This window comes from Cervus elaphus, chromosome 14, assembly GCF_910594005.1.
Source record: "Cervus elaphus chromosome 14, mCerEla1.1, whole genome shotgun sequence".
NCBI lineage: Eukaryota > Metazoa > Chordata > Mammalia > Artiodactyla > Cervidae > Cervus > Cervus elaphus.
This window is the reverse complement of record NC_057828.1, coordinates 21,616,633-21,630,624: the sequence shown is the minus strand read 5'-3', so window position 1 is coordinate 21,630,624 and position 13,992 is coordinate 21,616,633. Positions and strand designations below refer to the sequence as shown.

Here is a 13,992-nt window from a genome sequence, read left to right as displayed (position 1 = left end):
GTTTCCCTCAAAAATGTAGGTCCAAATGAGTCAGTGAGAGACCAGAGGTAAATGTTATATGATATTTGGGTTTTATTCAACAATGTACTCCATTATTTCATCCCTGGGTTGGGAAGTAAATGATATACTTTTTTTAACAAAATTTTTATTTTATGCACATACTTTTTAGTCAGGGCTTTTGTCCTAAATACTTCTCTGTAACCCCAGTGACAACCTTGAGAAAATGTCATCATTTCTTTAACTTGGATCCATAAAACCTGCAGCCCTTGCTAAGCATCTTGTTTTGCTATTTTTCTCTGGAGACCTTTCTGGGAGCTTTCAGAGCTGAAGTTGCCTTGACAAGAGAGGAAAATTTTTTTTAAAAATCTGAGAATCTGAGACAGACTAAAAAAAGACTCTTTTTTCAAATCTCTACCCCCAAATAAGCATCCTCAAGATTAGAATGACATAATTATTTTCTTTTTAATAAATAAGCTTCAAAAATGTCTTCATTTAAAACCTCCTAGCTATGAGATTTCTCACTCTGCAAAGCGGTGTCCACACTCAGAGCTGGTTATTTGGATGCCTGGGGACAGATGGGGAAGAGGTAGGGAAGTGAGACAAAACCCTGTCTGTGCCTGTGAGGAGGGGCAAGGCTCCGGCTTAGACAGTCACTTCAAAAGGCATTGCTTAAAGTAATAGGAGTTTGTGTTTTGGAGACAGGTTGCTAGATTCAGACAGCAGTTTAACCACTTGTTAGCTGTATGCTCTTGTTCAAGTGGCTTATCTGCTATGGTCTGAATGTTTGTGGCTTCTCCAAATTTGTATGTTGAAACATTACACCCAATGTATTAGGAGGTGGGTCCTTGGAAGGTCATAAAGGTGAGGGCTCAAAAATGAGATCATACCCTTGTAAAAGAGGTCTAAAAGAGCCCCTCTGCCCCCTTCCACCATGTGAAGACACAGCAAGAAGGCACTATCCATGAACCAGTAAGTGGGTTCTCAGGAGGCTGCATGGTAAACAGGAAAAAGGATAGAGTTTTAAAGCAAAATACCCATGTTTGAGTCCCAGCTTGGCACTTAGAGCAATCACAAGGAACTATAAAAACATTATAATACTCACACTTTTTAATTCATGGTCTGGCTATAAGGTCAGATGAATGCAGTGTGTATTAAACGCAACTCCCCAATAGACTCATCTCAGAAAATCTCAGGCAGTCATTTTGACCTGAAATTTAGTATTCAGGCTTGCCATCCCTTTCTCCCTCTGCATCCCCACCTCTGTTATTGTATGCATTCATTTCCTACCAGCTTCTGCCTTGATTACTGGGCTCAAGCCACAGTGCCTTCAAGGCTCAGGCCCAGCTTGCCCTTGTCTTGGGGCTGCCTGAGATGTGTGTCCCCTAAGTGTTTGCAAATCCCTGCTCAGATACAGTCTCCCCTACTACCATACCTAAAATGTCAGCTTTTCCCCCTTCGCCTCCCTCGTCACTCCCAATCCCTTATATTAGAAATATTTCTTGGTTACTAAAATGTTTTCACCACATGCATACACAAAAGGTAACTGCGAGGTGATGGGTGTGTTAATTAACTTGTTTATGATGATCACTTCACAATGCATACATCTATGAAATCATCACATTGTTACACTTTAAATATACACAGTTTTACTTGTCATTTTTACCTCAATGAAGCTGGGGGAGGGAAAAGAACTACTCATAAAAAGTGGGGGGAAAATAGAATAATATCTTTTTTGTGTCTTTTGTCTCTCTCTCCTTAATAAAACTGTTTTAACTTATTTAACTTAATGTATTTTCAGAGCATAGGATGCTGCCTGGCTTATGAGTAGACACTTGTAAATTTTTATTTCTTTATATAAATTATATGTAATGGCTTCCCTGGTGTCTCAGATGGTAAAGAATCCACCTGCAATGCAGGAGACTTGGGTTTGATTCCTGGGTCAGGAAGATCCCTGGAGAAGGAAATGGCAACCCACCCCAATATTCTTGCCTAGGAAATCTTACAGACAGAGTAGCCTGGCAGGTTATAGCCCATGGGGTCACAAAGAGTTGGACATGACTGAGAAATTAACACTTTTTTTTTCATGTCCTATCTTATATAATAACTATATAAAACAATGTTAAATTTATATATTTTATATACTTATACAGTATATTGTATAACAATATTAAATGTCTTTTAAATATACATTCGCATATGTTTAATTGCATACTAATGTTTCTAATGCTACATACTTGCATTATTATGTATTGTATATACAGTCATACCTAAATATACACATGTATGAAATATTCACTCTGTTGGAGATACTGGGAAATGAATCATTCATACCTTACTATAGGAGTTCAGCTTATATCTGAAATGGTAGTGCCATTCATCCCTATTGACACAATAATTCTGAAAAGCAAAACTAAAGGTGCATTTATTAGGATACTTGGAATATTATTTATAATATCAAAAATCATTCTACATGAATACCAGCTTTAAGTGAATGTTCTACATTTGTAGAAATATTACATGCAATTATTTTGAAACATTATGTTACTAAAACTATTTAATGGCATAGAAATTTTCACTATATATTATAAAGCAAAGTTTACAAAATAACAGAAACATTGAGCATAATGCTTTTTAATTATATGTGGAATAAGAAGAAAGAGATGAATCTTCAATAGTATAAAAATGGCCATTTCTGGGTAGTGTCATTATGGATAGTGTCATTTTCTTTGTTTGGTAATTTTCAAATTTTCTATCATGAACATATTTTATAGTTAGAAAAATACATGCTTTTAAAAGGGGTCACTGTTTAGTTTGGCAAGAACTAATCATTTTCTTTAATCATTTTTGGTGAGCAATAAATGGCAACCCGCTCCAGTGTTACTTCCTGGAAAATTCCATGGACGAAGAAGCCCCAAGAGCTACAGTCCATGGGGCTGCAAAGAGTTGGACTTGACTGAGCACACACAGACAGGCAGACAGACTGAGTTCTCAAAATTTGTTAGGTGCTCTAAAGTTTACCAACAAAAATGAAAAACAGATCCTTGTTTTCAAGTAGTTTATATTACCATTACTTTGGTATACTATGGGGAAAAGAGGATTACTGGTTAAAAATGCCTGAAATTCTGTCCCTAATGGTAATACCAGCTTTTTCTCAGGGACTCATAGACAAGGTCACAAAGAGTTCAGTGTCATTAGCAGGAACGACCACATGTACCCATTGCCCAAGGTTGTCCCTGTTTCAAGCCTGCTCCAGCTCAGCGCATCCATGTTGGTTACTTATAGTACCCTGTTTTATTTTCAGAAGGTCCTGATATAGACAAAAGAGTATATTCACCATAAGTTTTGTAGAAATAACCTATTTTTAGGTCTACCTCAGGGGCTTCCCAGGCGGCACTGGTAGTAAAAAATCCCACCTACTAATGCAGGGTACACAAAAGACACGGGTTCCATCCCTGGGTCGGGAAGATCCCCTGGAAGAGGAAATGACAACCCACTCCAGTTTCTTGCCTGGAGAATCCCATGGATAGAGGAACCTGGCGGGCTACTGTCCACGAGGTTGCAGAGAATTTGATGTGACTGAGCACCCACACTCCCTATCTCAGAAACAGCTAGCCAACAAGAGTAATAATGTAAGGGGGCAACTTAGGAAGCAACTATTTTCCTACCACTGGTAATGATTAGACAGACACCTGAATACCACTTTTCTGGGATGTTTTAGGCAAGAATCCTTTATTTGATAGAAAGTGAGACTTGATAGTTAGCTGTCCTCCAAATTTAAAATGCGTTGACCATTCTGTGGTCACTTCCATGACATACCTGTAGATAACACATAATATTTAAAAATTTATTTCTTGTACTAATGTAAAGACCTCTCTAGGTTGCATTTTACTGAATTTCTGGCTTTAACTCATTCTTGAGTTACTAGTACTTCTCATTCGTACTAGTAGTTCTATGTGAGGTTCCTTGTAGATAATAAGGAGATGCTGTGATAAAGAAGTAAGACCAGAAAACTACTGTTTAAGAATATGACTTAGATGGAAGGTAAATCCGATCTTTACAAAAACTAATCTATTTAATATTGTAAATGGTTTTCTTTCATATTTACTTAATGTGTTTAATATTTATTCTCAATTATAAATCACCTACTAGAACAGGCTGTTTTGTGGTGTAAAATTAAGAGCACTGTCCTTGAACTTAACCAGTTCCTGCTTAAATCCTCACACTGCCAGCAACCAGTTTTGTGATTTGAGATAAAATATGAAACCTGTGAGCCTCAGATGCTTTATCTATACTTTAGAGAGATAATGCTACCATTTCATCCTGTAATTCCAAGGATTAGAAATAATTATGTTAAAGTGCCTGGCACACAGTATGTGTTCCAAAAGTTAGCTCTTATGAGAGACGCTTTGGCGAACATTAAATATGTCTTAACCTACTTGTCACTGTTTAATGCTGCTGTTTGTACATCCTTGTGCTCAAGGTTGACTGTCCATTTGTTAGCACATCTGCATATTCCTCATAATTAATATCTTTTTTAATGACATATGGTTTAGTGACGGGAAATGGAGTCTTGCCTTCTGTTTTCAATTTGTTTATGACTCAACGACTCAATAGATGTGTCTGAACTTTAATTTTCCATTCTGGGAACTAGAATTTAAAATCCTTGCTCATATGTAGCTATTTCAGAAAATGAGAGGAAAATGTGTACTCCAAGGATTTTGACTATGTGCCAGGCTATTCAGCAATGCAGCCAGGATGCATAGAGATGAAAGGCCATGGTTTCCCTCATGCTTACAGGGAGAGACCTACGTGAGGATGCCAACAATCAAATCTTTGAAATCAGAAAGTAGTTTGGGCTGGGATGAAGTCAGATTTCAAGCGAAACCACTAGGAAGCATGACATCTGCTTGGAGTGAGCGTGGGCAGAGATGGTACGAATCTTGGGTCCTGGAATTAGCCTGAGGACAAAGTGACTCCACGTGACTGCCTAACAAAGCCCTGTGATCTTGTCTGTTCCTCTGAAACCCAAGGTCCAGTGCATATTTGGTTGTGAACTTCTAACTTCTAAAGCTCCTAAAGCACTTAGCCCTGTTTTACGCTCTATACACACTCTGTGCTACTTGAGTCATATCTCTCTTTTACTTAAGTATTTGGTGCTCTCAACTCCCTTTCTATTTATTCTGCCTTTCCCTGTTCTCAGCAGAGAACCTTGTGCAGAGTGGCATTCAGTATCTTTTATTACAGGTTTGAGTTTAATACCAAATACTGTAGACTTCTTTGATATCTTAATGTAGAATTTGTATTTCCAGCATTTTGAAATGTATACACAAACACCCCAAAGTCACACTGTAGTGGTAACAAGTCGGTGGACTCTCCTGAGACACTGGTGCACCTGCGAAGCCCATTGAATTTGTTGTCTCCCCACAGGTTTCCTCTTTGGGTGGGTCACTATAGCTCAGCAGTCACTGGCCACGTGAAAATAAAGCTTCTGGTTCTGCTTTTCAGAGCTCCCCCTCGAGAGTTCTATAAATCTGTATGGAGCAAATGTTTGGGGCATTTTGTTTATTTAGGGGGGTGTTTACACATGTACATCATTTAAAAGTTTAATAAAATCAGACATCCTAAAGATTATACCAACTAGGCTAGTCCCGTCTGTGATTTAATTTATTGTTTCATGTTCTACATGCATTTTGCCTTCCTAAAGAGGTTGAATTTGAAATTTTACAAAGAACACTCTTGCTTGAATTTATAGATTGGACTAGCTCTTTTATCCAGTTGCCGTGTAGAATTAGTATTTACTGGACAAGATGTGTTGATTCAGGAGGTTGTCTGTGGAGTGCTTGCCTCGTGAGGGTCATATTAAACTTGAGAGAAGCTTTTTGAGCAACATAGCATCTTGGAGACAATATATCAAGCTGATAGATACACGGCTCTTGTGTTAAGAAACCAGGAATGGAATTATGGCTGGTTCCCAGTTATTGCTTTGATGCTAAGGACCCTCAGAGGAATAGGCCTAGGATAAAAGGGGTTAACCAGAGGAGAAAAAAGGTTTCCAGCACTCAGTGTTACTGAAAGCAGGTAGAATGAATAGTTCTATGTCAATAATTCAAGATGATCACTTTGTTAGGAAATATTTGGGGATTCTATATAATCAGAGTGTGACCAATTTAATGGAGCACATTTTCTTGTTATCACTCAAAAGAGAATCCACAATACATTATTATTATAATTATTATGGAGCATCTTCTGGGCACTTTTTCCTTCCCTGACAGCACTGTAAAGTAGTTCCTAACACTTGAAGGATGTTTTGGTGTAAATATTTAAAACTCTAATATTTTTTCATGCTGATGACTTATCAGAGCTATCTTCTTCAGAATTTGGATTGTCGGTGATATTATACTCCTTGACAGAAAAATTAGACAAAAAAACAACCAAACAAGGGGTGTGGTTTTATGTCATACGTTATATGAAATCTGCACAATATTTTATGCCCAGGCTCTCTTGATATCTGTGCGTTTTTATACATCAATGAAAGAATATATATCAAATAAGATCATCATTATTATAATTGTGTTCAAAGATAAAATAGCTCTTAAAAAGTCTTTAGCAACAAATGTCCCTTAAACCAAAGATTTATAGCTAAGTTACTGAGTATCTGGCCATGGACATCCAGCCATCTTATTGCATTTCCCAGGTATGTCCCCTTTCCACACCTGAAAAAACTACTTCGTACCATTTTTTCCCCTCTGTTCAAGCACCCAGTTCATCCTCATACTTTGGCACTGAGTGGAAGCATTTGCTTTTATTTTGCTCACTGAGAAAATGGACACCATCAGAAGAGCTCTTTGCTGTGTTCCCATCACCAGATCTACCATCTCTGTATCTGCAGCCTGGGTCTTCATTCATTTCTGCACAGTGGTGGGCTGTCCCTGCTCTATTCCACAGCCCATGTCCACTGGCTCTCAACCCTGATTTGCCTTTCTCTGACTCACACACAAGAACCTGGCTCTGGTGATTAATTATTCTTCTTTCTCCTACATAATCATCTCCCTCGATCTCTTCTGGATCATTCCACGAAGCATGCAAATGCTGCAACTTCTTCCAGTATTTAGAAAACCTTCCCCTGATACCAGAAGCTTCTCTAAGTGTTGCCCCATTTTCTTCTCCTTTTAGAACACAATCCTGCAGAAGTCTCCTAGGCTCATTGTATCAGCTCTTTCTCTTCTCAGTTTTCCCCAATCAGACTAGGACACCCACCACTGCACTGTGTCTGTTCTTAGCAAGGTCGTGTCCAATTGGCCAAATGCAAAGCTTAATTCTTAGTCTCTTCCTTTCTTAAACTCAGTGCATTTGATGGAGTTGATCCGTCCTTCCTTTCAGAGACACTGTCTTTACTTGGCTCCCAGGGTGCACTTTCTCTTAACTTCTCCCTTATCTTACTGATCCCTCCTGTAAGTAAATCTCCTTTATTGCAGAGGCCCACTCACCTCCCTCAAAATTTTGGTGCATCCCAAGCCTCAGTGCTCAGACCTCTTCTCCACTCGCTCTGTCTGCACTCACCCCCTTGTTGATTTCAAGTCTCAGCTGTGAAGTGCCACATAGACTTTGATCCACAGTTCCTGTCTAGGCTCCTGTGTGTGACATCATCCTTGGTATAGTGCTGAAGTTATGCAATAAACTTGTCCAATGTAGCATAGACCAAAGGGAACTCTCGAATCCCCTCCACATCCCATTTCTCCTCTCAGGTGCCATTCACCTGGGTGCTTGGGCCAAACACCTGGCATCATCTTTCCCTCCTTTATTGTCTACCAGCAACACATGCCACACTCAACCGATCCACAGAATATGCTGCCACCTCGGCCATGGCACTTGAACCTAATCTGCTGTCATCTGCTAGCCCTGGGTGACCGCAGTGGGTAACCTCCCTGCGTCCAGCCTTGCCCCCACGCCTCCCTCACTTAGCACAGAATGGCCTTTATTTGTTTAGAATCAGGATGTTTCCTATAGGAAAACCCCGTCCTAGCTCCCAACCCCATTTACAATGGAATCCAAAGTCCTCATTGTGACTTCTAAGGTGTGGTCCTAGGAAGACACTAAGGGCTTTAGATGCCGCCTCTCTCCAGGTCCCCCCTCCACCCCCTTCCCTTAGTCTGATTTAGCAAAACTAGCCTTTCCGACTGTTCCTTACACACCGTCTGTCCTTTCTCTTCCTCGCTGCCTTTGCCACGACTGCTCTCTGCCTGGATTGCTATCCCCCCAGACATTCTCATGACTTAATCACCAAGGTCTTTGCTCTAATGTCACCTGATGACATTTTCTTCCTATGGCTCATCTGTCTAATCTGAATTACTGTGCACCAACTAAAACCCACGCTCCTGTTGACTTTCTCACCACAAAGCCCTGTTTCACTCCTCACCTGAGCACAGAGCGCCACCTGGTAGGATCTGTGGTTTGTTTGTTCATCACTGCGTCCCTCTGTTGACGTAAGTTCCACAGGGTCAGGGGCCATGTCTAGTGGACTCAGTGTTGTTAACCCTCCATACGGAGAACACTACTTTGCACAGAATCGGGGCTCAGTAAGTGTTTACTGAATAAATTAGTGAATTATTGATGAACTCAGAACTCTTACAATACACTGATGAGACATGGATTCTACTTCTTCCATTTTCATCACTGTCCATTCATTAGCTTCATAGTTCATAAGCCAGCTCTCCCAAATTGGAGAGTATATAAAAGTCAGACACCGTATCAGGTTATGTGTAAATGGAAGCAAAAATGAACCCCGATAGTTGTTTTCATCATTTTGATTCCTATTCCTCCTTCAGCAATAGCTTTGAGTAATCCTTGGTTATTAAGAATTTATATTACAGTAATCAGAATGTCCCTAAAAATTGCATTGTAGTAGTACTTAAATTATGCTAAGGGAAGTTCAGACTAGTCCAATATAATAATAACAATAGCTAACAATTAATAATTACCAGGACCTCAAAAAAGGTGATTATTTACATTTCTTTGATCTTCACAAACATCCTGAAAAGGCAAAGTGTAACACCCATTTTAAAGACAAGAAACATAAGCTCAGAGTTGTCTGGTGATTTTCACAAAGGCATTGAGCTGTGCTTGATTTGCTTTAGAGTTTCTGACAAGCTTTGGAACACACTCTGATATGATAGGTTCATTCAAGTTATACCTATTGGAAAAATTAATAACCAGAATCTTCTTGTTTGTTTTTTAATTTAATTTTAATAGAATAGGCTTCACTTATTTCTGTTAGGCCTTCTAGAACTATCCAGATAGATTTCCCTGCTAGGTTTTATCAAACTAGTATCCTGAATTCAGGAATAATTTGCCAAATTCAACTAGACTAGAAAATGTCTGTGTCCCAACTTGTAACATATTTGAATAAAGGCAGCATCACTGTGAGAAGGGGCAATTGAGTATACAATACATGGAGAAAAAAGGTTAGTTTTTACATTTTCATAAATAAGAATTAAGACTGGAATGTGCTACTTTCATTGTAGAAAAATAAAATTTTTAATAAACCTTCCTCAGAAAAAAAAGTTGATTGTCTTTGTGATCGTGGTATGATTAAAGAGACAATGGTGACATCAGTGGAAGAAATAAAAGGTCTGGACTCCTTCCACTGTTCAGCTGCTTGATTGTTGAGCAAAGAGTTAATTTAAAAAAGGTATTTTAATATTTGCTTCACTAAATCCCCTCCATGTTTTCAATTAGAGAAACAGAAGTACACGTGGGGATGTGCTATGTATTCATCTTGCTCTTTGGGGGCTGGCTTTTAAGATGGAAATACTCGTGTAATTGTGTTGAAATGAAGAATGAGGAAGTACAGTAGTTCAGGAATGAAAATGTTAAATTAAATGGACCATGTTTAACATTGCTGCTGATCCTGAGGAACAGTTTTTCCAGTATATGGAGCATCTCGATTCCATCCAGCATATGTTCTCCAGTTTGCTCTGCTCTAATTCATCCCTGTGTTTCGACAGCTCCAGATGGCGTGCTGCCTCCGAGGCTTTCATCTGCCACTCCAACCAGTCTTCAGGTTGTCTGGTCTACACCAGCTCGGAACAACGCCCCCGGCTCTCCCAGATACCAACTCCAGATGAGGCCTGGCCACTCCACCCATGGGTTTCTAGAGTGAGCATTCTACTTGTCCATCCTTGTGTCATCTGGGTTATACAGTTTAGCCATTAATTCACTTTACCTTAACTTGGTAACAATAGGTAGGTCAGTTCTCATTTGCAACAAATAAAGGCCCCCTTTTAAAAGATCCAATAAACACATACACACACACCCCAAACCCAAGCAGTACCCTAGGAGATAATTATTTGCTTTGCCTAAGTATCTATTTTTAATTTATAGAGGCTTAAAATAAGATTCCTTCAGCCTTTTCATGAATGCATGTATATGTCAAAAGCAGGCATATACCAGAACCCCACAAAAACTGCTGCCTAACTATGGCTACAAAATTATAATACTTATTCCACAAATTCCACGTGGCATCAGTCTCAAGACTAGAATTTACTCCATACTGCTAGAATTTCCATTTCATATAAATGGAATTATACAAACCCTTAGCCAAATAGCTACTTATTTTAAAAGAGATATCACAAGATGACAGAAAATTGCAGAACTGAGAGGTACATTGACATCCCCTGAAAATTCTTTCCAATAAGATTTTACTTTTTAAAAAATTTCTTTGAATGTCTCAGCCTTCCTAATTTTAGGATTTCATTCCTCATATAGGCTATTTTCCAATCCTTCTGCATCGTTAAACTATGAAGTGAGAGATCTCCAACCGTACACGGAGTATGAATTTCGGTTGGTTGCCTCCAATGGATTTGGCAGTGCCCATAGCTCTTGGATTCTGTTCATCACCGCAGAGGACAGTAAGTGGTCTGAAAAACACACAGCCAAATATCTTCTGCTTTAGAACATCTTAAAGTCTTTAATTTTTTCCAAAACAAAGAAATAAGCCTCCTGTATTCTCTTGATATTGAGTGACAGTAATCTTTTCCAGGACCAGCATGGTGAGAGTCTCCAGAAAGAAGAAAAATGTGGGTTTGGAGGGTTGGAGAGTTAGGCCTACCAACAGGAAGACATAATTCACAGTAAATTATGATATGGCCCCATGCAGTCCTTCAGCGCAAACCTAGGTGTCCTGAAAGGAAAATGTTATCCTCTTCTATTCTATGGCTAAGTATTGCAAATGTTCTCTGCAAAAAAGCATGAAATATGGACCCTACTTCATAAGGATGCTTAGAGGTCATTATAGATTAGGATTGTCTTATTCAAGCAATACAGGGAATTTTCTAGATTTTTATGGAAGACTTACATTTGCATATGTATTTTTTTTACTAGGTTATATAGAGAAATACATGGTTATCATATTGAGTTTTATACAAATTGCCTCTTGAAAAAGCATATATATGGAAGTATAACTTTTTAGAAAAGTTAGAAATTAAATCAATCTATACAGTGTGAAGGAGGACACTGTATCTTTGAACAATGAGGTTTTTAGGGTTAATCTTGTCAAGTCTTTTAATCAGAAGCTTCTTAGAAGATGTTGCTCTGTTGGCCAATTGCCATTCTAGCGCTATATCCAATCAGGTCCCAAGTGACTTTCAAAAGGCTGGATATTAATCTCAAAAGGCACAGTATATGAAACAATATCAATTGTATATGAGATAGATTCTTTTATGTCTACAGTATCCTTAATTATATTATTTTAGTGAGAATAAGACCTTAAATGAGATAGAATCAGAACTATCTGCCTTCCTTAATGCTTACTTAAAAAAAAAAAAAAAGCACATGAGCAATAATATATAATACTTCCTTCATTTCTCCCAAATTGTAATTACTCCCAGGGAACAGCCTAGGTACTTCACAAGGACACATCCAGGCATTTTTTCTCAAGGGTACCATTTAGTAAATTATCCGCACAGTGCAGTAAATGACACCCACGTTCCAAAAAGCATCAGTGCACCACTCAACGTGCCTACACCTCTTTTAGTGAGAACATTACATGTACTCTGGCAAATATGACAATATGAACACCTACTGTATACAGATGTCTGAACCAGAGAGCTCACAACCAAACTAGGTTTCTGAAGAAATATTTCGTTTTTAAATCAGCTGAAAACAAATATTTTTACTATCCTTAGATAGTGCATTCTTGATGGCATGCAATGGAGGTTAACTAAAAATAATTATTCGCCCACTGCAGAGGTGATGACGCCATAGAGCTCCACATTAGAAGAGGAGAGAAATGACTTCATTTTGGCACCCACCATTTCTGTTTCGATAAATCCTGTTCCGATAGATAGGGGACAGCACTTATATTTCCTCCGTGGTGATCGTTATTGAATAGGCGCCAGATTCTCCTACCTACAGGCAGGAAGTTAGTGCATTAAGTCCCAGACACAGTAAAGGCCCAGTTAGCACAGCGCCCTCTGTTGAACAAACTTCTCTCCTGCCTCATTTTACCATGAAAGAGCTTTTACAGACTCTGTAAGTGTTTAGAATTTTCATGCACGGAGATTTGGCCATCTCTGTGGCTTTTAGGGCCTGAGATCAAAGTGAATAGTGTTACCCTTCATCTTCCTTCATTAAGAATTAGTAACACTTGATTATATAGCAGGTCCTAACTCCTGAAACCCAGTCATCATTTTCATTGAGATCCTTTCTCTGAAACACTGACCTCTTCCTTCTCCTGCTTCACCTGTGAAGTCACACACCCCAGCAAAGGACTAAAGACTGCCGGTTTGCCCTTCCAGGTTCACTTAACAGTGCATGCTCACCCCTAGACATAATGACAATGGCCTATATATTTTGGGTGTCAGTGGAGATGGATACCATCTCTGAAAGGATGTGCAATTGAGTTGACAAAGACAGAGGGATTGGCACTGGGCAGAAGCAGTTTTTCTGTCAAGGCTTCAAAGCCTTGATTATAAAACTACCCATGCTGACAGCTCCATGCCGGGATTACACTTCAAACTTGATCCTAACCAGCACCTCCCATTCAGCAAAGTGCAGTTTCCAATGTAGAAATTCTACATATCAGCTTACAGAATGAAACAGAGAAGTCATCTCATACCCACATTTAAATTTCATACTATCAGTAGGCACCTTTCCACATCAGCCAAAGCCCTCAAACTTTCCAGTGCCAAAAAAAGGTCACCAGTAGCAGTGTTTTTCATATGATACTGTGAGAGCGTGATTTCATCAAGTCTGTGATACAGCTGAAAGCAGAAAGAGAAACCTGGGCAGAAAATGACCTAGAGCTAGAGAAACAAATGCTTGCATGCTAAAACAGGTTCTCAGAGATGGAGAAAGGGGTGTGAGGAATTTTAATAGATTTTTTTTTTTCCAAATAATTTGTCATTTACATCAGTGGGCCACCAATATCCAGTTCCATGCATTTTTAAAAATCTAGTGTGCTTATGCCAAATAATAATAATGCACATTTCCTATGAATATTTTAAATCCAGTTAAACTTGTGTTAATAAAAGATGTTTGTTCCAGCCAACTTGGTCAGTATTGTGTTCGACTATTTGTAACCAGATAAATACAAACAACGCATGATTTTTTTTTTTAACATGCTTCTGGCAGTCTCAGTACCCAACATGCCTGCAGCCTACAAAAATGCACTAAGATTGTGATAGATTTAGAAGCATGGGATTAATAACGTGAAGACACTTACCCATCAGCTGAAACTTTTTGATATCTATTAATAAGAAATAGCCGTCTGTTCTGATTGTATTATTTGTCCCTCTCTCGAGTGTCTACAATTGTTTTCCGTGCAGTGCAGGCTGTAAAATCGAAGTTGGCTGGAAGGGAAATTTTCCTCCAACTTCAGTTTAACTGTGCATGCCTTTTTCTGCCTACAAAAATGTAGGCAGATTTTTGTAAAATATGAGATAACTCACTCTTCCTTAAAAATATGGATTCCCTAGACTAGTAAAATTCAGCTTT

At 38.8% G+C, this 13,992-nt stretch overlaps 1 protein-coding gene across 1 annotated transcript in view; it reads left to right on the top strand.

Annotated features, from left to right (window-relative positions):
- The window catches only part of USH2A (usherin), an 890,339-nt gene that overhangs the window by 549,038 nt on the left and 327,309 nt on the right, over positions 1–13,992 (top strand). Inside the window, exons 39-40 of the mRNA XM_043922807.1 lie at positions 10,005–10,155; positions 10,765–10,907. Of these exons, the coding sequence (XP_043778742.1) occupies positions 10,005–10,155; positions 10,765–10,907 (294 nt within the window). The remainder of the gene's footprint in view (positions 1–10,004; positions 10,156–10,764; positions 10,908–13,992) is intronic.